The sequence below is a fragment of the Stegastes partitus genome, unplaced genomic scaffold (genome assembly GCF_000690725.1).
Source record: "Stegastes partitus isolate 25-593 unplaced genomic scaffold, Stegastes_partitus-1.0.2 Scaffold703, whole genome shotgun sequence".
Taxonomy (NCBI): domain Eukaryota; kingdom Metazoa; phylum Chordata; class Actinopteri; family Pomacentridae; genus Stegastes; species Stegastes partitus.
This window is the reverse complement of record NW_007578434.1, coordinates 213,992-235,021: the sequence shown is the minus strand read 5'-3', so window position 1 is coordinate 235,021 and position 21,030 is coordinate 213,992. Positions and strand designations below refer to the sequence as shown.

At 39.6% G+C, this 21,030-nt stretch overlaps 2 protein-coding genes across 2 annotated transcripts in view; one reads left to right on the top strand and one right to left on the bottom strand.

The window, feature by feature from the left end:
* The first annotated feature begins 1,160 nt into the window (after nucleotides 1–1,160).
* LOC103363941 (nestin-like) lies at nucleotides 1,161–12,785 on the top strand. The gene is made up of 10 exons (XM_008290921.1): nucleotides 1,161–1,358; nucleotides 4,433–4,594; nucleotides 6,889–7,086; nucleotides 7,348–7,506; nucleotides 9,183–9,257; nucleotides 9,476–9,632; nucleotides 10,504–10,548; nucleotides 10,744–11,205; nucleotides 11,718–12,646; nucleotides 12,726–12,785. The coding sequence occupies exons 1-10, from the start codon at nucleotides 1,161–1,163 to the stop codon at nucleotides 12,783–12,785; spliced, it is 2,445 nt and encodes an 814-aa protein (XP_008289143.1).
* A 6,613-nt stretch (nucleotides 12,786–19,398) lies between these two features.
* LOC103363939 (tissue factor-like) overlaps nucleotides 19,399–21,030 on the bottom strand; it is a 53,647-nt gene continuing 52,015 nt past the window's right edge. Inside the window, exon 10 of the mRNA XM_008290918.1 lies at nucleotides 19,399–20,182. Within this exon, the coding sequence (XP_008289140.1) occupies nucleotides 20,037–20,182 (146 nt within the window). The 3' untranslated portion in view covers nucleotides 19,399–20,036. The remainder of the gene's footprint in view (nucleotides 20,183–21,030) is intronic.

Here is a 21,030-nt window from a genome sequence, read left to right as displayed (position 1 = left end):
TGAGAGGGAGTCAGTGTGGAGTGGCAGGGCCGGAGCGAGGGACCAGACGGATGCAGGAGCCCCCACCCCTTTTCCCTTTTAATCTTTAGTAGCTCACCCTTTGGACTTGTTTTACTTTGACTGCCCCCCTCGAGCCTTCAATTTTTACACCTTTTCAATGTGACTTTTAAACGCCCCCTTTTTTTTCTTTTCTTCTTCTTTTTTTTTTTACATTTTTATTGTGGTATGTTAAGCATTTCATTCTGGTATTTTTTAACTGTTTTAATAAATTATTTAAACTGTACATGGCACTTTCATCATTCTTAACAGTGAAAACTCTTCTTATTTGCTGGTATCCAAAGAACCTTACACTGTGGTGTGACAGTAACATTTTCCTCTTCAATAGTCCATGTCACATGACATGGGCTGCAAACAACCACAAGATGAGACCTCTGGCTGGTAGGCATTAAGCAGTACGAACCACTTCATCATGGTGATGCTTTTATAGCTAAACTGCCATAATGCTCTCCGCTTGCCAACATGGAGCTGCTGGTCCAAGTAACCACCTCCTCTGGTCGCTACAGTAAATTGTAGAAGGCTCCTTCTGGTGGCGCAGCCTGGTACTATAAGACATTCTACGGTAAGTCCTGTGCTCACATATTTAAGATGTGTTCTTGAAGGATTTTTGATTGATCAGTAATGCTTACCTGTGCAGACTGCTGCTGGTGTGCTCTTTAAGGTTTTTTATGAATGGCTCAGTCACTGCTGTAAGTGTGTGTGTGGATTGATGCATACTGCAGATGCCAGTGATGGTGATGGAGAAGGGGGAGGGAATATAGGAGGGGATGACAGATGTGAGAGCTAAAGAAGTAGCATGATGGTAGGAGGAAAAAAAGGGAGTAAGAGAAAAGATATGAAGGGAGGAGACTAGAGAACGGGAATTATCCTACGCATGGATACCCCTGCTTTACTGTTTTCATTCTCTTCTGTCTGACTCATCCCCCCCTCTCTCTTTCCCTTCTCACATTGGTGCATTCTGCCTGTATGCACTGATCAGCAAGAACACACACACAAGCACACGCAGACACACAGAGACACTCACACTCACACACACACACACACACATTCACAGAGACGGCTCCGCCTCCTCTGCAGTGTAGCGACAGCTTTAGAGAGCAGCAATGGAGGAGCCAGCAGTGCAGAAGGAAAAAATAGAAATATGGGAGAGAGGGCATGATGGTGGGAAGACAGACTGGAAGAATGAGTGCTCGCTCTCTTCCCTCCTTAAACATTCTTGTCTTCTTTGCTGGTCATCTCCCAGGGACACCGATGTCGTGGAAACAGATGACAGAGTCCTCGCCAAGGTAGCCGAGATCAGAGTAAGAAGACCGCAGCACCTAGCACTGGTGTGTGTGTGAATTTGTGTTTGTGTGTGTGTGTGTGTGTGTGTGTGTGTGTGTGTTGGATTTTTATACATCTGTGTTACCGTGTTTTGTGTTGGCATCACATTGTATTAAGTTTGTTGAATATTGTGGACAGAGCATATATCATATGTGCATCTCCACATGTGTACTTGTCGTGTTTCCAGGGACTCTTCTATCACTGCATTTTCCATGATGCTCTTATGTGATGTCATGATGCTGTCAGTGGGGTCTCCAGAAATTTTTTGTAAGGGTGACCAGATGGGACCACCAAAAATCTTAAGGTGGCACACAAAAAACAAAAGCCTTTACTGAATTTCAGGAATTCTATTCCGCTCGTACAGAGGCTTTTTAAAAACTGTCATTATCAGAGTTAAGGAATCAAATTACTTGCTTTCTTATTTTACTAATATTAATATTCTTAACTCTTTGATGTGCATACACTGATATGGGTATGTATTGGGTATTTTGGTGACTGCCTAGAATAGCCCCAGAGAAAAAGTACTGTGGAGTATTTGAGAGTAAGAAGTTCAGTCATAGGCAAGACATCCAAAGTTTATTTATGGTTTCAACACAGAAAATTGTGTCCTAATGTGGTGGTAATTTATTTAAGTACAGCCACTTTGGGTTATTAAAAACAGAGTTTATGGTTGCTTGGCTACTCGTTGCCATATTTTTGTTGTTACTGTAATAATTGGAAAGTTAGTGTTCTACGACACTTCCATATGCACAATAATGTCACAACTGCAAATATCCTGATGTGAAACAACAAAAAAATGTCCCTAATACAACTACTTGACATGACAGAAAAACACTTAGAATGTAATAGACGGAATCAATTTTTACAGTACAACAATATCCTCAGGAAGGATTTAACTGCAGCTTATGAAATGTGAGTCTACAACAGCTCACCTGTCTGATGTGAAGAGAAGTACACAGTCTCATTTGCAATTAAACCCTCTCTATGTCTTGAGTCATTTATAATTCAAAGTAATTAATGAAATTACTGCTGTTGTGGGAAACCGAACGGATCTCTCTTTTTAGTTATTTTCACGGAAATGTTGACAACAGGGCTGCAAGGTGGCTCGGTGGTTGGCACCATCGCCTCGCAGCTAGAAGATCCCCAGTTCGCTTCCCGGTTAGGGTGGGCAAAGCACAAACCCTCACTACAACCTAAAAAACTAGCGCAGTGCATGTGCAGTGGTCTACAATATAATGCCAAATGTTCCTACGTCGTGTTTCTTCTTAAATTTGCCTTGCATGATGTTGCCTACCAAGGGGGCGACTTAGGCTCCACCCACAGGTACCTAAAGTCCAGGATGAGGCCAATAATGACTTAGAAAAGGCCATCCAAACTACTTCACACTCTATACTAGCTTCGTTGAGCTTCTACAGCCTGATTAAGACTTAATTCAGTTGATGCCTTCTTAGGTATAACCAGTACTGTTAAAAGAGTGTTAATCCTTAATCTCTCTCAACATTGCTCAGAGAATAAGGTAGCATAGATTTGCAGCTATTTAACATTAGCTACCCAGCACACAGGTTGGGAGATGGGTAAGATCACAGCTGAGTTTTGTCCAAGGCCCCTTAGCGTCTTTTTCTAGTCTTGGCTTACTTAAAAGTTCTGCTTTTGTACTAATGGAAAGGTGTTGCTTCAAAATAACTGAAATGTTTGGCATCACAGCTTTTACAGCAACTATGAGTTTATTCTAATTATAGCTGCTATTTTACCACTGGCCAGGTAACAGCAGATGGAAATTAGCTTTTTAGGCTAATTCAGACTAATTTACTGTTGCTCTATCAAGATAAACACGTGGTTGAAATTTGATAAAGATTTGTGAATGGATTTGTGACTAATTTACTAGTTAGAAGGATACATGACAGGAAAGGAGTTGACAAGCTCATTATTTACTAATTTTAGCAGACTCTCTCCTGCTTTCAGTCATTTGCATTCTGGGTTTATGTGTTTAGTGGACAGACACAAGTGAAACTGATGTCACTGTTTATATCACACTCTGGGTAAAACATCAGACAAGCATAGTGTCTTCTGTGAAACCTTGTTTGAAGTGACTTTTGATCACATGTGGAGCCTGACGTGAATCATGTTAGTATGAAAAGACATATCTCTGCTTCTGTCGTACCCTCTGCTCCTGGCTCCAGCCCTGTCTAGCTGGCAGCTCTCTCTCACTCTGGGTGTGGCTTTGTTGTTCCTCCTCCTAATCACAGGAGTGAAGACAGCTGCACAGGAGGCTCGATCACCTGACGGCAATTAGCAACTCCTGCAATTAAAGAACCAGTTCAACCCACACTCTCCACCAGAGCATAGACTCAATTACCAGTCAGTTTTGGTTAGGCTCCTTTTGAATGTTTGGCCAGTTAGACTTTGTCCTGCTTCTAACTGTTGTTTATTCTGCTGCCAGGTCCGTGACCTGCCTTGTCATCAAAGCAATTTTAAAACATAGGGTGGTAACATTAATGTTCTTCTTGTCCAGTGCTTGGTATTTGTTAGTTCTTTCAGTCCTTATTTTCTCTTTTGCTTAGTTTTCAGTTTGTGGGTTATTGTTACATTTTCTGTTACATGGCCGCTGGCCTAGTTCGATTAGCCAGGCCTTAGAAATCTAAGTTAGGCTTTAGCGTACTCACTCGCAGTTGTTCACCCCTGCCCTGTGCTCCCAAGATCTCGTGTTTAGCTTACATTGTTGTATTCCGTTCTTTCGGAATTGTTAAATACAACCTGTTACCCCTGCCTTTCTGCCTGATTCATGTCAGTTTGTGGGTACCCTGCCCTGCTGTGACAGCTTCTCTGCATTAAATAGATAGAACTTTTCTGTCTTTATAGAATAGTTTCTCAGTTGACATCTGTCACATGCACCTGTGTGGCTATGTGTGTCTACATGTGTGCTTCATCATTCCACAGGAGTGTCAATCATTCTTAAATCCTGAACAGTGCACATCTCTATATATATCTGTGTGTGTGTGTGTGTGTGCGTGCGTGTGTGTGTGTGTGTGTGTGTGTGTGTGTGTGATTGTAGGAGCTAGAAAATGCAGTGGCAGTGGAGAACCTGGAACTTCAGGAACAACAGTCAGACCGCAAGGAGCTGGAGGAGACCCTGGTTAAATTAGAAGAACACAAAGATAAGCTTGCACAGCAAATAAAGGACACCAGACAACTCTGCTATGAAGAAAGTCAACAGGTAATGATGAAATGCTGCTACACAGCTAGTTCTGTCTCTCTCATGCTGTATGTGTGCTTCTGACACTAATTAATTTACTGTATGTATACAAGAAAAGTACCACAAATGATCCTTAATAACCACTTTACAATTGTGTGCTGGAAAAATAAAGTTGTTTTACTGTCAGAAACATAACTTCTAAAACAGTAACTACATTTAAATTTAATTTGAACTTAACTGGACAGAGTTAATATTTCTAATAATTCTGTCTTTTAATGTCTTAGAATAAGGACAGTAAACTTTGTGTTTTTGCTGTTCAAATAATCCAGAAACAATCTTGTCAATGGAATCGCATTATTTTCATATGAATCAGATTGTGAACAGATGTCAGTCTACTAGTCAAAAATCCTCATAGCTGTAAACAGTGGCTTAATTAGTTGAAAGTGAAGATTAAAGTAAAAATGTGTGTTGTGAGCTTGGCAGAGTTTCACAGTGGGATGTACTATCTGTTGTATTAGCAAGTACTAGCCCCCTGTGATTAACAAATGGCTCTTTGTCAATCATTTTTAGCACTTTCATATAATTTGGAACTACTGGGCCATAGTGGGTTTTTTTGTTTGTTTTTTTACAGTTTCAGTGTTTCGTTTACATTTAGAAGTGGCGGGCCGCCATTCCTAAATCCTAGCCACCACTCCTTCAAATTTTTTTTCTTTATTTTTTTATTGTTGCAAATATACCACCGCAGCATGTCTCCACCTTCACAGCAGAGTCCTGCACTGGGTCGGGTACTCGTGGGTACTAAGGTAAACTACACATAACTATCTTGCTCAGTATCTACTCTTCGGAGGCTTAATGCAACGTTAGTTACTGGAGAGTACTAAGGTAAACTACAGATAACTATCTTACTCAGTCTCTACTCTTTGGGGGGTTAATGCTACGGTAATTACTCGCGAGAGCGCGTCCTTGAATGTGACGTCACGTCCAGCACCAGGCTCCAGGTCAGAGAGTCAGAGGATGGTCCTCTTGGAGAATAGAGCAGCGACTTACCAGAGAAAAGGTAGACTTATTAGTTAAAGATAACTCAGAATAGATTTTACAAACTAAATAGACATGCGCAAAGTATTGATGGCCAGCTAACATTATGTAACATATTGGTATCTTAAGTTAATTGGGCCCAGGGGCCAATGCAGTGTCGCTAACGTGAGTAAACTAACTGATAGCATTAAGCTAACATCTACACGCCATGATGGAACTGCTGACTGCATCTTCAGATGAGCTTGTTCAAATATTTCTCGAAGAAGACAAAGACACCTGATGGAGATAATGCTAGTCAGTTATCATTAGCCTTTTACTGACTCATAAATGATGATGGTTCGGTGAAAAATAGTGTTCACACTGTAATCAGATATGATGTGAGTGCAAATGATGTAACATTCATTTTTTATGTAATCGTAAGACAAGTAACATTAGACAGAGTGGGGCAGTGGAACAAAGTGAAGGAGAGCCGAGTGAAGGAGCAGAAGAGAGATGAGAGTAGAGGAGAAGAACCTAAAGGGGAGCTCAGGCTATCAGGATGGGACCCTACATGGGTTAAAAGAAATAACTGGTTCCACTCATGGCTCTACCACACTGATAATGGGGAGTGTCCATGAACCTTTTTTTCCCTTCTGTCTTTCTTTCTTTCTTTTTTTTTTTTTTTGCTTAATATACATGTCGATGTTTCTGTTAAATCTTTTTTTTTTTTTTTGCTTAATATACATGTCGATGTTTCTGTTAAATAAATTTAAAAAAAACAACAAACGAATAACAAATAAATTCAGTGTATTTCCATTGTAAGAACAATAATCAGTAGTGCCACTTTACGCTTTACTATAGGAATGTACTGAATCAGCTTGCAGCATGTGTGCTGCTGAGCATCAGCGGTCACCTCTCAGAGAATTTCTGTACAACAGAGCCTTAGAGCGCTTCTATCAAAAACCCAGAAAAATTAATTCTTCTGAGCCAAGGTGCAAACTTTGCCACTGATTCTACAGCACCATCAAGAAATTATTATTCATCGTTTTCATTTTTATTTACTTACTGTAATTGTATTGGGTTTTTTTATTTGATTAGATTTTTTTTACATTCAGCCTTGAAAAAGCAATTTTCAACTGGCCATTCAATAAATAGGTTGTGAAAGTATGGTCTGCAGTCAAATGTCTTTGTTTAGGCCGCCATGGCTCCCCAGAGAGCCTGCCACTGCTGCTGGAAAAAATCCTAGAGGAAACACTGAATTGGTTTTAAACACTGGATCGCCTTTGTCCTTTTTTTGCCAGATTCTATCTCTGCAGGCAGAGGAGGTGCAGAAGGAGAGCCAGGTGGAGGAGTATGAGAGGGAGCTTGCCAGAGCCAGGTGGAGGCTGCGGAAGCTTAGAGAGGAGGTGAAACAAGCCAAGAGGAAGGTGGACGAGGCTGGGGAAAGGAACACTCCTCTGCAAGACTCCATCAGACAGTCCTATGAAGAGATCCTGCAGGTACAAAGGGACATGCAAGTCTTAAATGTTAGCTGAAGTTCTCAGTCTTAAAGATACAAGCTACGTGAGGTAGAATGAAAATTAAAAAACTGTGGTATGGGGAAAATTCTAATATATTGCATTTCAGTCTTGTACTTAAAAGATGTGTTGACAAAAGAAGAAAAGTCTTTTTCTGTGATGATTGAGGTTTGTAAAAATTCCACCTCAGGTCTAAAACTATCTGCATTTACTGGTTACTCCTCACTCTTGTTGTCCTTGTAGGAGGAACACACTCTGTGCTCTCTGTCAGGAGGTGCAGTTACTCCAGAAAGCCAGCTAGAGGAGTCAACATCCCCTGCAGACACCACTGAAGATGATCCGCTTCCCATGAGGCCATGGGGAAGGAGCCAGTCACTGCCCGCCTATGCTGACCTGATAATGGTAAATCACAGTAATGATGCAGAATACAACATAATAGATATGAATAGGATTTTTCAAGTATGTTCGAAAACAATCCATTTGTAAGTATGTGAGTAAGAGGTCTTCATCATTGTAACCATACTCATCAAAGCGTTGGTAAATGAGACAATGACGGGCTTGCAGAGAACTTCCCATATGTACCACCAGACATTCCCATCCATACCCTTGCGTCACCTTGGCGGCAGTGATAGAGGGGTTGTCCTCTAATCGCAAGGTTGGTTTTTCGATTTCCTGCCCCTCCACTGTCAAAGTGTCCTTGGGCAAGACACTGAACCCAAAGTTGCTTTCAATGGCAGGAAAGCGCCTTGCATGGCAGCTCTGTCAGCATTGGTGTATGAATGTGTGTGTGAATGGGTGAATGAGAAAACATTGCAAAGCGCTTTGTGTACCACTAAGGTAGAGAGGTGCTATATGGGTGCAGACCATTTACCTCGCCATCTGGGCTGTGACAGCGGCACAGCTTAAGACATTTTTGACAACCTTTTTTAAAACAGATGGAACCAGAATTTTTATTGGAGCAAATGCAGATGCTTCACCGCTAGCGCCTGTGTGTGGTGTATCTAAGTCTGAGAGAGGACCGTGGCCAGGTAGAATCAGATTAGTTTGGGTCTATACTTTTAATCAACAGTAATGTTAGTGAACAACAAATAGGTAAAGTAGTATATATAGCTTATGTTATTTAACTTTAATGGTGTGGTTTTAGGGCTGCAAGGTGGCGCATTTGGTTAGCACTGTTGCCTCGCACCAAGAAGGTCGCCAGTTCACGTCCTGTTGAGAACACCTGGGATCTTTCTGCGTAGAGTTTGCATGTTCTCCCCGTGCAGCGTGGGTTCTCTCCGGGTTCTCCGACTTCCTCCCACACAGTCCAAAAACATGTTGAAGTTAATTGGTGATTCTAAATTGTCCGTAGGTGTGAATGTGAGTGTGCTTGGTTGTCTGCCTCTAAGTGTAGCCCTGTGAAAGACTGGTGACCTGTCCAGGGTGTCTCCTGCCTTCGCCCTAAATCAGCTGAGATAGACTCCAGCGCCCCCATGACCCTAGTGAGGATTAAGCGGTGTATAGATAATGGATGGATGGATGATCCGGTGAAACAACAGAAATAATATTGTTTGGTGAAATTTAAGTTGCGAAGTTTCAACAAAGACCAAAGAAAGAAACTTTTAAATACAAGAACATAGAAAAGAGACCAGAACAAAAGAAAATAAATTTCATATTGTTGCATACTTGGTTGTCCTGAAAATGTTATTCTTCTAAGGTCTACTAACATTTTAGATACTTGCAACTGTTTCTGGGGAATTGCAAGTCTAGCTTATAGTGGTTAAGTGATTTCACAGTGGAGGCACTGTGCTATTACTATTACTTTTTTTTTTTTTATAGATACATTAGCCTGTGACAATAACATCTACTGGTAAGTGGGGATTTAGCCAATTCATCATCAACTGCTAAGCACTCAGGATCCTGTTAAATAAGACTGAAATAGTAACCCAGTTTAATATTATTCTTCCATCTGCAGAAAGTGGTTACACTATCAACATTTGTTTCATCTTATTGTTTCATTCTATTAATCCAGTTGCATTTTCTTTTCTTTTACACCTCCATGTATTTGTCTCCCTGTTCTACGTGGGTGACTCTACCAGGGAGTTACTGGCTCGCCCTTCTGCAATAATCTAGCAGGTACAAGGGAAGACGACAGTGGGACCAGCTCACCAAAGGTAGCTTTGTTACCACCTTTCATCCTGCACTACTCATATTATGTGAAATGTTTTAGGGTAATTAGTCAATCACCAGAATTTTTATCATTATGAAAAAATTTTCAGTCAGTTCGTATCATGACTTTAAAATGATTGTTACACTATCTAGTAAGACCAGCAGTGTTCACTGTTCTCCTTGGTTTGGCATGCAAGTATTGTATTGTCACATCTGTTCACAGATGGACAGATCTGACATAGAGGATGACCCAGAGGAAGGAGAGCTCAACAATGAAGAGAACAAAGAAAGAGAGCAGGAAGAGTCCATTGTTAACCCAAAACGTCTCAGCCAACTGGACTTTTACCAAGCTGACCCCTTCGCCCACTGTCAGAGTGACCGTATGTATGAGATGTACAGTAGGGCCTAAGCTAGGTTTAGGAGAGTTAGCCATGACTAAGCCTCCTGGCTGCACCAGCTGCCTAAAACCACCTAAAACATACGATAAACATAGGAGAAATTCACTTTGTTGTCAGTCCAAAACAAAAGGATCCAGCCCTTAGAGTAGAAATGCAACTAGTGATGTGATTAACTAGCTGTTTTAAATAAATTTTATGGCACCAATAGACTGGTTCCACCTCCTCTATTCCAGCAATTTGCTGTTTGTCTTTATCTTACGTGATGGTAAAATTCAAATCCTTGGGTTTTAGTTAGACAAAACAAGTGGTTTGAAGAAGTCACATTAGGCTCATGATTTTTTGTTTTTTCACAATCTTCTGGCAATTTTTGATCCAAACAGTAAATTATTTTACTAAAAATAGAATCCACAGGTTAATTGCTAATTTAAAAAAAAATGTAGTTGTAACTTTACTCTGTATCAAAAATACTATTTTTTTCCACATGATTTATGCAGTGTTTTGTACCAAGTGTAGAAAGAGCTCAGCTTTTACTTCTGAAACCATGGACACTCAAAATAACCCTGATGCTCACACAAACATCACATTTGGTCACTGTTACACAGATTTGCTTTTTCGAGGACAATTGCTTGTATATTTTACTTTGCCATGGTTTTTTTTCTTTTTTTAAACAAAGATCTTTTAAGGCTACGAACCAATATGTATTTCAGACGCATGTTGATTTTACCCTTTAGCAAATTATCAATGTGCATCCTGTGTCGAACAGCAGTCATAACTCCATATTTTCTGATCACATGTGTCAGTGGTTATGTATAGTATATGAGATTTTCCAATTTCTTTCTCTGTTAATTTGTAGATGACCTCTTCAATAAAGACCTATTTCCTATAATGCACTCATCTGGTGAGTAATAATACACTTGTTAACTACTCCTTATTTTACTTGACACTAAGAAGAGTTAAGGGTCTGTGCTGGACATAATTTTAGGTTTAACTTACCATTTGTTTTATTGTTGGTGGAAACTGTCAGCTACGTAATAAAGCTAATTTACTCAAGCACTATCTTTGTTTAAAATGTCTGTCATAAATCTTTTTTCAGATGGATTTACTTCAGACCCTTTCAAAGGCAGTGACCCGTTTGCAGCCGATAATTTGTTTCCAGAACCGAATGCTGGCACTGATGACGGGATGGGAAATATCGGCGATGAGGCAGACACTAGTCTGTCCTGTGCTGAAAACAAAGCCTCTACAGGAACTCAGTGCTTTGAATCAGAATTCCCAGATGAAGATAGCGACATAGAGATAAGCTACAGCCGAGAGGACCTAGATGCTGTGGCAGATGATTCCCGTGGATTTAAACCCATTCAGAGCTCATCAGAAGAGCTGGGGCCTGAGCCGATCCAGGGCTGGAGGTCCCAGGGTCAGTTTTCTGTAGAATCAGATCCAAATGGGTATGAACTGGATCTTGGTGCTGTCTCTCCACCCTCTGACATAGAAGAGCACAGTCTGGGATCTCTAGCTGGGGAGATTACCTGTGAGACAACAGGAGGACTAGAACAAGGTCATTTTTTACTCAGCTCTTCCCTCATCTTTCAAATCTTACATATTTTCAAAATGTTACCATTCTTTTCTCTGCAATTTATTTTTTATGCTTTTATATTTTTTTGGATTTTTAGTTTAATGTTTGAGGCAAAGACGATTTTGCATTGCACAGAGCCTCAGCGATGCACATTGAATTTATACTTTAAATCTTATGGTTTCTGTTGTGCTACATACTGTGTTTGATGTGAACCCTGCCATTTGCTCCATTGATGACTTTATGATGATATCCTAAATGAATCCTATGACCAAGTGTATACAGTGCTATTTTGAGCTCTTTTTTAATCTACTTAATAGACTTCTAAACTTTTAAAACTGTAGCATTTATTACTTGAGTATGCAAGATTAAAATCTGTCATGTGGTTTAAGCAATTTTTCCTTTTTTCTTTTTTTGCTTGTTTTTTTTTTCTTCAGCTGGCTGAAATTCTTGCCACCAATTGTTTATATTTTAACCCCTCTTTGTTTTCCTTCTAGGTCTGTGTTCTGGTACAGCTGAGGCTGTCACAAAGAATTGTGGACCTGTCCTTGTAGAACCAGATTGGAAAAGTAACATGGAGCAAACTCTGTTCTGTAATATAACTTCCTCTCAGGCAACAGAATGGGTTAGCAACAGTGACGAGGAACCCCGAAATCCTGCAACTCCCCAAAACTCGCTGGATTCCGTGAACCCTCTTGTTCAGCCTGACTTGGAGCAGAACAGCTTTGAGTTAAACTATGAACCAACCAGTCAGTCTTCCTTCGATCCATATGGGTTCAAACTCAGTCCAGAGCATTCTAGTCACACTCTCTTGGACCCTGATGAAGCTGAATTAAGCCCAGAACCTGCTGAAAATGAGCTGGCATTTGATCCAGAGCCTTCCTCTTCTCAACCAGACCAACTGAACTTCGATGCCTATAGGTTTGATATCACTTCCTCCCAGATGGTACGGGACTCTGACCCTTATGGCTTTAAGCTCAGCCCTGAAGAAGAGAACCAGGAGGTATTGGACCTCTGTGGTCACGATAACCAGGAGGCAATGGACCTTTGCACCTATGACAACAATGAGCAAATAAAACTCTCTAACTATAGCAACCAGGGCGTAGTGAAACCTCATAAATGTGAAAACCAAGAAGTGCTTGAACATTGTAGCCACATTAACCAGGAATTGCTGGACTTGTGTAACAATGGAAACCAAGAAGTGCTGGAACCATCTAGTCTTGACAACAGGGAGTTGGTTATCCATGAAAACCAGGAACTCCTGGATCTCTGTAGTCATGACAACCAAGAGGTGGTAGAACCCTATTCCAATATCAGCAGTGAGGAACGACTTGAACCTCGTGACTACGATAACCAAGAAGTGCTGGAACCTTGTAGCCATGGCAATCAGGAACTGCTGGACTTCTCCCATCCTGAAAATCAGGAAGTGCTGGATTTAGATAGCCATGGCAATCAAGAATTACTGGATCTTAGCAGCAAAGAAAATCAAGAAGTTCTGCTTCTAGGTGGCCAAAACACACAGGAACTCCAGGATCTTCGTAGCCATGAAAATCAGGAATTGCTAGACTTAGGTAGCCATGACAACCAAGAGGTGCTAAACATGTTGAGTAAAGAAGTTTCTCTTGAAGCAAACAATAACCAATGCATTGTGGAGGAAGAGCTCAATGTCATTTCTACCAATAACAGCTCTGATAGTGATGTGGCGTCAGAAGACTTGCTAGGAGTGGAATTCTGTAACACCAGTATGTGCACTGCCAGCACCACAAACACTAATACTGCTGACACTTGCAACATGGCCATCAATAGGTCTGCTAACCAGGACCTCAGTTCATCCACTGCTCCGAACCATCAGAACTTGTTAGAGGGTGATCTAGGTTTAGTGTTTGGGGCTGGAGGATACATTGGTTGCCCTGATGTAGCTGACGACCTCGAGCCCATGGACAGAAAGCAGGCAAAGCCAGCAGCAGAGCCAGTACAACCAGTCAGACCAGTTCGGCCACCTCGGCCATCTCTCAGGGTAAGTTGAAAACCACAAACCAGTGGTGTTCATTGGTTCTTTTGTTTAAACCGTTAGCCTTTAATGGAAATTACACATGTATTCACTTCTGTTTCAGTAATCACCGGTAACCAAGCTTTTGTTGCATTGAGCTTGTACTTTGGCTACTTTGGCGCTTGTAGTGACAATGTAGTCTGACCTGTTTTTTTCTTAAATTATAAACATATACCCTTCACTTTAGTTTAGGGACGTCGCTCTGGAATTTTAATACATATTTTCAGTCCTACTAGCAGTGTCAGTCAGTTCACAGGGTTGGTCTGCACTGATATTTTCTCAAAAACTACAAAATGGATGAGGTTTAAATTTATTTTTTTTTTTTTTTAATTAGTTAAAAAAGAAGTTAGTGATCATGGTAAACATTATACCCACTACCATTTTTGTACTTTAAGTATTTTAACATGTCAGTCTTAGCTTTTAGCTCAAAGCACTGTTGTTCCTATGTACAGCCTTATAGAGGTGCTACCATGGCAACAGACCAATTCAATTCAGTTTAGTTTATATAGTGCCAATTCACAATATATGTCATCTAATAGCACTTTCACATAGTAAGGTGAAGACCTTGTGAATTTTAAACAATCAACAGAGAACCCAACAATCTAAAGTTGCCTTTGGATTCCCTGTGAGCAACCAGTCAGCAACATACCGAAGCTTTGAACAATAAGGGAATTTTTATCATACAGTTCTGTGATTACCTTATCTATCGAACAATTAAGAGTAATATGACCATTTTAAAGAATGATTAAAAATCAACACACCTCCAAACAAGTGTTAGCTAGATGTACAAATGTAGGTAAAGACACATTTATCATCATGTTTTTGTTGTTTGTCATGTGTGTTTTAGGCCAAGGAGAAGGCCCAGTCCCAGACTAAGGGCATCGACCTGAAGTGATCTTTTACCAACCAACACTCATGGGGGTTACCGTGTCAGAAGGTGTGCCATGTTCAAATAATGGGGAATAAAGCAAGAGGATGGACGATAAAGTGGAGACAAATGGGAATGGACAAAAGGAAGGGCAATTAAATCGAAGGGAAGGAGATGTCATTCTGTTGTTATTTATGGCAATAAATTAGTATAATCAAGTCAAAAGAGAAAGGAAAGGAAAGAAGTTGTAAAAACTACCAGGTACCATGGTAACAGCTAGCTCTAAAAGATTTATTGATTAGTATTATGGAAATGTTATTAGCTTGTTGCGTCCTATATAGAGTGATTTGTAGAAGTCAGGATTGGAAACAACTATCTGAAAATGAATAATATTTTTTGAGGGCTGTCTAACATAAAATAAACTCTTCCCGGATTTTTTTTTTTGCACCCCAGCTGATGCTAGTTAATTAACTATGAAGTTGATATTAACTGAGATTTATGATGTGATGATTTTATGAAGGACAGAGCTGATTGGTCTGTGGTTAAAAATATCCCCAATTTTGATTTTAAATTAATGTTGGAACATGTATAAGTGGACTTTATCACATAGATAAAATGTATATAAATTATATACTGTAGTCTGCTATTGTGATTTTGAGATTATCTAGTCAATTAGTAGTTTAGGTCTAAGTTGGATATGAGCTGTAGCGAGAGTTTGGTACAGATTGTACAGTGAGCGCTTAGCCATACAATCACCACGGTAGCATGCCCAGTGTTTTCACTCATCAGTTACTTTAAAGTGCTCCTTCAAGAGTTTTTTTTAACAGCTTGAGAAACAATGGTTCACTGCCAACTCTGGCTTAAAGTTTAAAGCCTGTTTGACATCTGACTACAGCTTTAGTCAGACATGAGATTTGGTGCACCTGTATCCACACTTAACAATCATGTCACAGCATCCTAGAGTATACCCGTGCAGCAGTGATGTATGGTGGAGGTCAGAAAAGCAAGCTTTTAGGTAGGTGTTAAGTTCCTCTTTGAAGCATTTAGCTGCTGAACTTAATACTTGAGTGTTACAATCAGTAGCAGCAAAGAACTGGACTGTCACTAAGAATATGGTCAGATATAAATGTTCTTTACAGTGCATTTTTCTATATCATTGTCCCACTTCCATACTATATATAAATACGATGAAGTGAAAACTATGCATTAGTATTAGTTGTGTACTATTTTGGTAGATATCAAACCAGACATTGATTTGATACTCATACTGACAGAGAAAGACTACTCACCCCTGAAAGACTACTGCCAATTTCAGTCAACAAAACAAAACCATGAGCAAAAAATAATTTTCAAGGAGTATGAGTGAATTCTGAGCAGCAACTTTAGTCTTTAGTCTACTGCCTGCTTTTGTTAGTATGCTAGTATTAAGTTTGGAAGTAGGGATTCAGCAAGGTTGGTTTTGCATTCAGTTCAGCACAAGCAGAGCTTGAGTGCTTTACACCACAAGAAGGTAAGAGGGCACTGTTCATCTAGCACAAATTGGCTTAAAACTTTCAAAGTATTTTTAGGCCACATCTGGTAGGCCAATAAGAAAATAACTTCCAGCATGTTTACCCTCATCTTACAAATACATCAGAAGGGGGTGGGCACAGATAGAAATGGCCTTTAATCCTAACTGCTCTAACTCAGTCCAAACTGTCCATGTATGACTGTTTGTGTGACTGGAGTAAGTAGGTAGGTTTGTTGATTGGTTTCAGATCCTACTGCATGAAGTATAACATCTTCTGATAAACCTGCAATTACTGACTTTTTGTTTACTTGGAAGGAAACATGTAGAGACCATCAGCTAGTCTCTGTGTCTGTCAGCGGGTTCCTGTTGAGCAGGTAGAGTAGAAGGACTTTTTCTCTGTAAACAGGTGTCTGCTGTGGTCAAAAATGTCACCATGAGAGAGCAGAAACAGTGAACTAAAGTTGCAGCTAGACAGTTTAACAAAGAGCTGAAACTCACCATTAAGCTCTTTACAAATAAGATGAGCTGCAGATTGAGCTGACAGTTCTCTGTAGGTTCATTACTACCAGAGTGCTCTTATATTGTTTTCACAATACAATTTTCTAATTTGTTATTGGTACTGGTTATAGCTGGTTTAAGGTTACAGACACACAAATGCTGTGTAACAGTACATTTTATCTACTGGTCAGGCAGCAGTGCACATTCAGTGCCCCGTGTAATGTCAGGATTCATTAGGCAGTTGCAAATACAATGGAAGGTGTAAATATAGAGGTATCCCATATAAAATGAAAAAAATGTGAATGTGTGAATGGTGTATCTGATGAATATATATCCAAGATGACAGTCTACCTTGACACTGTAAGAGACTCGGCAGGCACTGAATGAACATTTAAGTTGGGATTAAGTGTCCATTCTGTCTCCCTCATTACTACTCTACCATAGTTGCATGACAACATTGCAAACCTAGTAAAAGCAAACACTGTGTGATTTTCACACTTAGTAGGCATGTGCAAGCAGGACAAATCACAAATTCATGTGCACAATGTATAACCAAGTAAATACAGGTTCTGTATGCAGGATTTAGAACCATGTATGTCATCAGAGTACCAGCATCCTAACATCAGTTTCATTTACAACCAGAAATGTAAATGGCAGGTAGAAGACTAGCTTTTCTTCGGCACATCATGTGGCTTTTTCCACTATCTCTTGAGTTACCATTTTCTGCATCCTCTCCAGTAAAGGAAACCGCAAACGCAATCTCCAATTAACAACCCACTTGCTAAAAAAAAATAGCAAGTTTTGTGAGATGGGATCCTGCAGTAAGACATGCCTACTGGGTTCTTTGAGGAATTTAATGGCATTGCTTGTCTCCTTGCATACAAATGTTCCACTAAATAATTCCACATCACTATTTTGCAGGGGCACTGTTGCTGCCTGCTGGGCTTAGTACTGATCAATACAATACAATTGTTACAATCCAGACTCATTTCCTTCACTAGACACATGCTGAACACTCAAACTGCACTTTCATGGTGCGATGTGAGAGATTACTTTCATTCTGTTTCTAAATGCCAGGAGGACCAACAGTTTCAAAGGGAGGGACTCACATTCATGCAGCCAGATTAATTGCTAAACCACGGATCAGAGAAGCTGGGATTACAACACACACAGAGGCAGTGTCACTTCACTCAAGGTTGTGCTAAGGATGCACAGTCTGCTTTCATATAAATGTTCAAAATCTGATATATAGAACCAATAACAGAACAATACAAACATAACATAAAACTTCAATGTGCTATAAAGGGGTGTATGTCCACACAAAAGCTTCATACAACCAAAGATTTTCCATGAGACAGCAACTGTACAGTGGAATCTCTGATGGTACACACTTTACAGGACATTGTCTCGCAGTATGTGCCACCATCACCTACCTCCATATGACATTGTTTTAGCTAAACTTGAAGCATGCATATCACTGTTACCCCTTGTTTTCCTTAGATTTGTGTCAAAGTCAAAGCTCAAAGTCAGATTTCCTGTTTGCAAAACAACGTGACAGCTTCCAGTTTGTTAAAAACACAGAAAAATGCTGATGTACTGCCTGACTGATTTACCCACTGGTGTCTGCGGTGATATGGAATTTGTTGTTTGGATTCAGTAAGAATTTAAATTTAAAAACTCATATAGAGGATTTTTTTTTTAAAACAGGAGGACATTGTTACAACATTGTCGTTGTGTACAATACTCACATTAAACGCCTAATCAATGCTATTGGAGCGAGAAGGTATTGAAAGCTTTTCTTTTCTCTTTAAACAAATTTTTGAAGTTTCTGCTCCCTTTTTGAACCACCTCGAAGTGAATGAAGCTAGATTTTGAGACTGTCCTACAAATGGGACAACATGTTTTATTCCTATTTCCAGGTTCCTCTATTTAATATGTGTTCATTTAACAATGACCAAAAACATCACAGTCCAGAGCTAGAACTGATCCGTGTAAAAGTAACGGTTGTTTTACATTTAAAGAACTGCTGAAAATGCATTACTGTACATAGGCACATGTAGCACAATAAACATCTCATTCGGTGCACTGTAAAAATGACAAGGTTGGCAAGCAATTTTATTGTTTACATGGAATGGAGTTGAATTATTTGTTGTTGCTGACTAATTTATTTTTGTATTTATTTTTGTATTTATTGATTGACAGGCTGCTGGACAGGATATGAATATTACTGAAAACAGTTATCAGAGCAGTAATATTGTTCAGAGAGAGTCAGAGATAAAGTTGCTTCTGAAGCTTTTCATTTTTTGCAGTGTGTATGTTTTCTATGATACAAATGTATGCACTTTAAAGCCATGGTTGAAGGAAATCATATTCAGAATAACTCCTGCGTTTTGCCATGGTGAGGCCATGTGTTTTTGTGATGATGATAAATGTATGTGTGGTGTACATGTTGCTGTCTAAATGTGATGTTCTGTGATGAAAAAAATAATAAATAAAAGTCATCCATAATACATTGTGTGTTTTGTCTTCTGCTGTTTCGGCTGTCTATACAAAGCCGGATATCGTTAATGAGTACAATCAAATTAACAGACTGTTAACTAAATCTCAAAGTTCAAATATTAATTGGAGGCAGCAGAAAAATTTGTCCGTATAGCTGTTAAATTCTAGCAGTGGTGAAATTTAACTGCATACCATACTTAAGTCCTCCATTTGAGGAACTTTTTGGAGAAAGTTTTGTCAGTGAAAAATCTTTCTGTGTGCATTTGTCACTAGAAGGGGTTCCTTTCATTTGCAAATTTGGTTTAAGTGGATACAGAGCAAATCAGTCATATGTGTCGTGGCTGACTGCCTCTATATTCCAGAACTTTATGAATGATTACAGAAAACTATATGTTAAATCAAAGTATAAATCGCTCCGTTTGTCAGATGTCACTGCTGAATGTGATAATAAATGAATCAGCATCAGTAGAACCTTTTCATCTTTGGTTTTTCATTGCTTTCCCATCATTTTGATTAACAAAAGTTACTCTTGTGAGTTTGTTATTGTTGTGGCATAACTAAAAAAACATGAAGTGATGGTGATGGATAAGTCTGAAAAGTGCTTTTAGAAAAAACAATGTGAAGGCAGCTGGACTGATACACTGAGAACAAAGAAGATGAGGTAAGATTTGACTCGTGCAATTACACAGATGATAAAATATTCATGGCTTAAGCTGCTGCAGTCATGGCTGGATTAACCTCCTGGAGCCAGAATTTGTTGCGAGGCCTTTATTGAAAACCACAGGACATGTCAGGGTCAATATGTTCTCAGACATCCAGCAACTAACTTAGAGCTGAAACGATTACTTAATAATCAATGGACTGATAAAAAAAGAATGTCAACAATTGCAATAATCAAGTAGTGTTTTTAAAATGTATTAAATACTTAAATCAATTTTACATTAAGGATTTACAGCTTTCATGGATTTCCATGATGGTAAACTCAACATATATGAACTGTAACTATATAAAACAAGATTTTGACACAGAGTCAACCAGACAAGATCATAGCTGATATTGTCCTTCAGTGGTGCGAATTTCTGCTATAGTCGAGTTATTTAGACCCAAATAATTTGCAGAAAACCTGGCTTTCAGTGCCTGTGGGGGTCTTGGTTAGTAATCCAGGCTTGAATACAGTGGTCAACAATTGATATCCTATAACAGTCAATTCTTGATGTACTGATGCTTACAGGTAAAATAGGTCCTTCAAACACATGGGACAGGCAGAAATAAAAAACAAAAATGATGTGGACGGATGTTTTCTCAGAAACAAAGAGAAGACAGAAAACTGAAGAGAGACCAGCCCCCTGTGTTTGAAAAACAAAAAACAAAAAAAACACGCACACTAAACACTAGACAGGCACCGATGACTGAGATGTTTGAAATGTTCTGTTTCGTTGTCGGCAGCATCTGCAGCAGAGAACAGTCACTGTAACGATGATGATGAGGACTGTAAGCAGGATGAAGACTGCACCAACCCACGCTCCAAGACTCAAATCTGAGGGAGAGTCACAGTAAGAGAGTTAGCCAAATCATTGATCACTTTGCACACACACAGCCATTTTAACCAGTAGTGGCTGCACAGAACAGCATTTTGATTTTTAATCATGTCTAAGTAAAAACAAGCTAAACAAAGATTTATGTTAATAATTTATCAATACACATTGTATTGTTATATGTGTATTGTATTTGTTTTCATCCTTATGTCAGCTTTACTGTTTCAGAATTCAACAAAATGAAATGTTGATGACTATTTACCTTTGTGTCTTCAACAACTAAACGTAAAGTTTCACTGAACTTGTCATGTCACATTAAAATCAAACCACAAAACAGAAAGGCAAAGTGAGGAGATGTATTGCATGTCTATGCTGTCCATCAGAGATCAACACAGACCCATCAATGCTATTTAGGAAGCAGTTCCAATTAAATCTCAACACTCAATTAAAAAAAAATCTCAAATGCTACAGGCTGTGTGGAGTGTGGCAAGGTTTGCGGTGACAAAGTTCTTGTTTCTTCTTGTGTTCTTCTTATAATCTCAGACTGTTGTTCCTGCCTTCATCGGGTCTTACTTTGGACTTTTTTACAGTTGTAAAGTTTTTTGTTGTTTGTTTGTTTTTTCATTTCAAGTGTTTTCAGCCCACCGATGAATCGCCACCTTATCGCGGCAGAGGGGTTTGAGTGTCCCTGTGATCCTTGGAAGCTATGTTGTCTGGGACATTAGCCCCTGGTAGGGTCTCCCAAGGCAAACTGGTTCTGGGGGAGGGACCACACAAAAAGTGATTCAGAAGACCTCGATGAAGAACAGAAAAAGGAGAGCCGCCACCTCGTCTGGAAGAGGGAAACCGG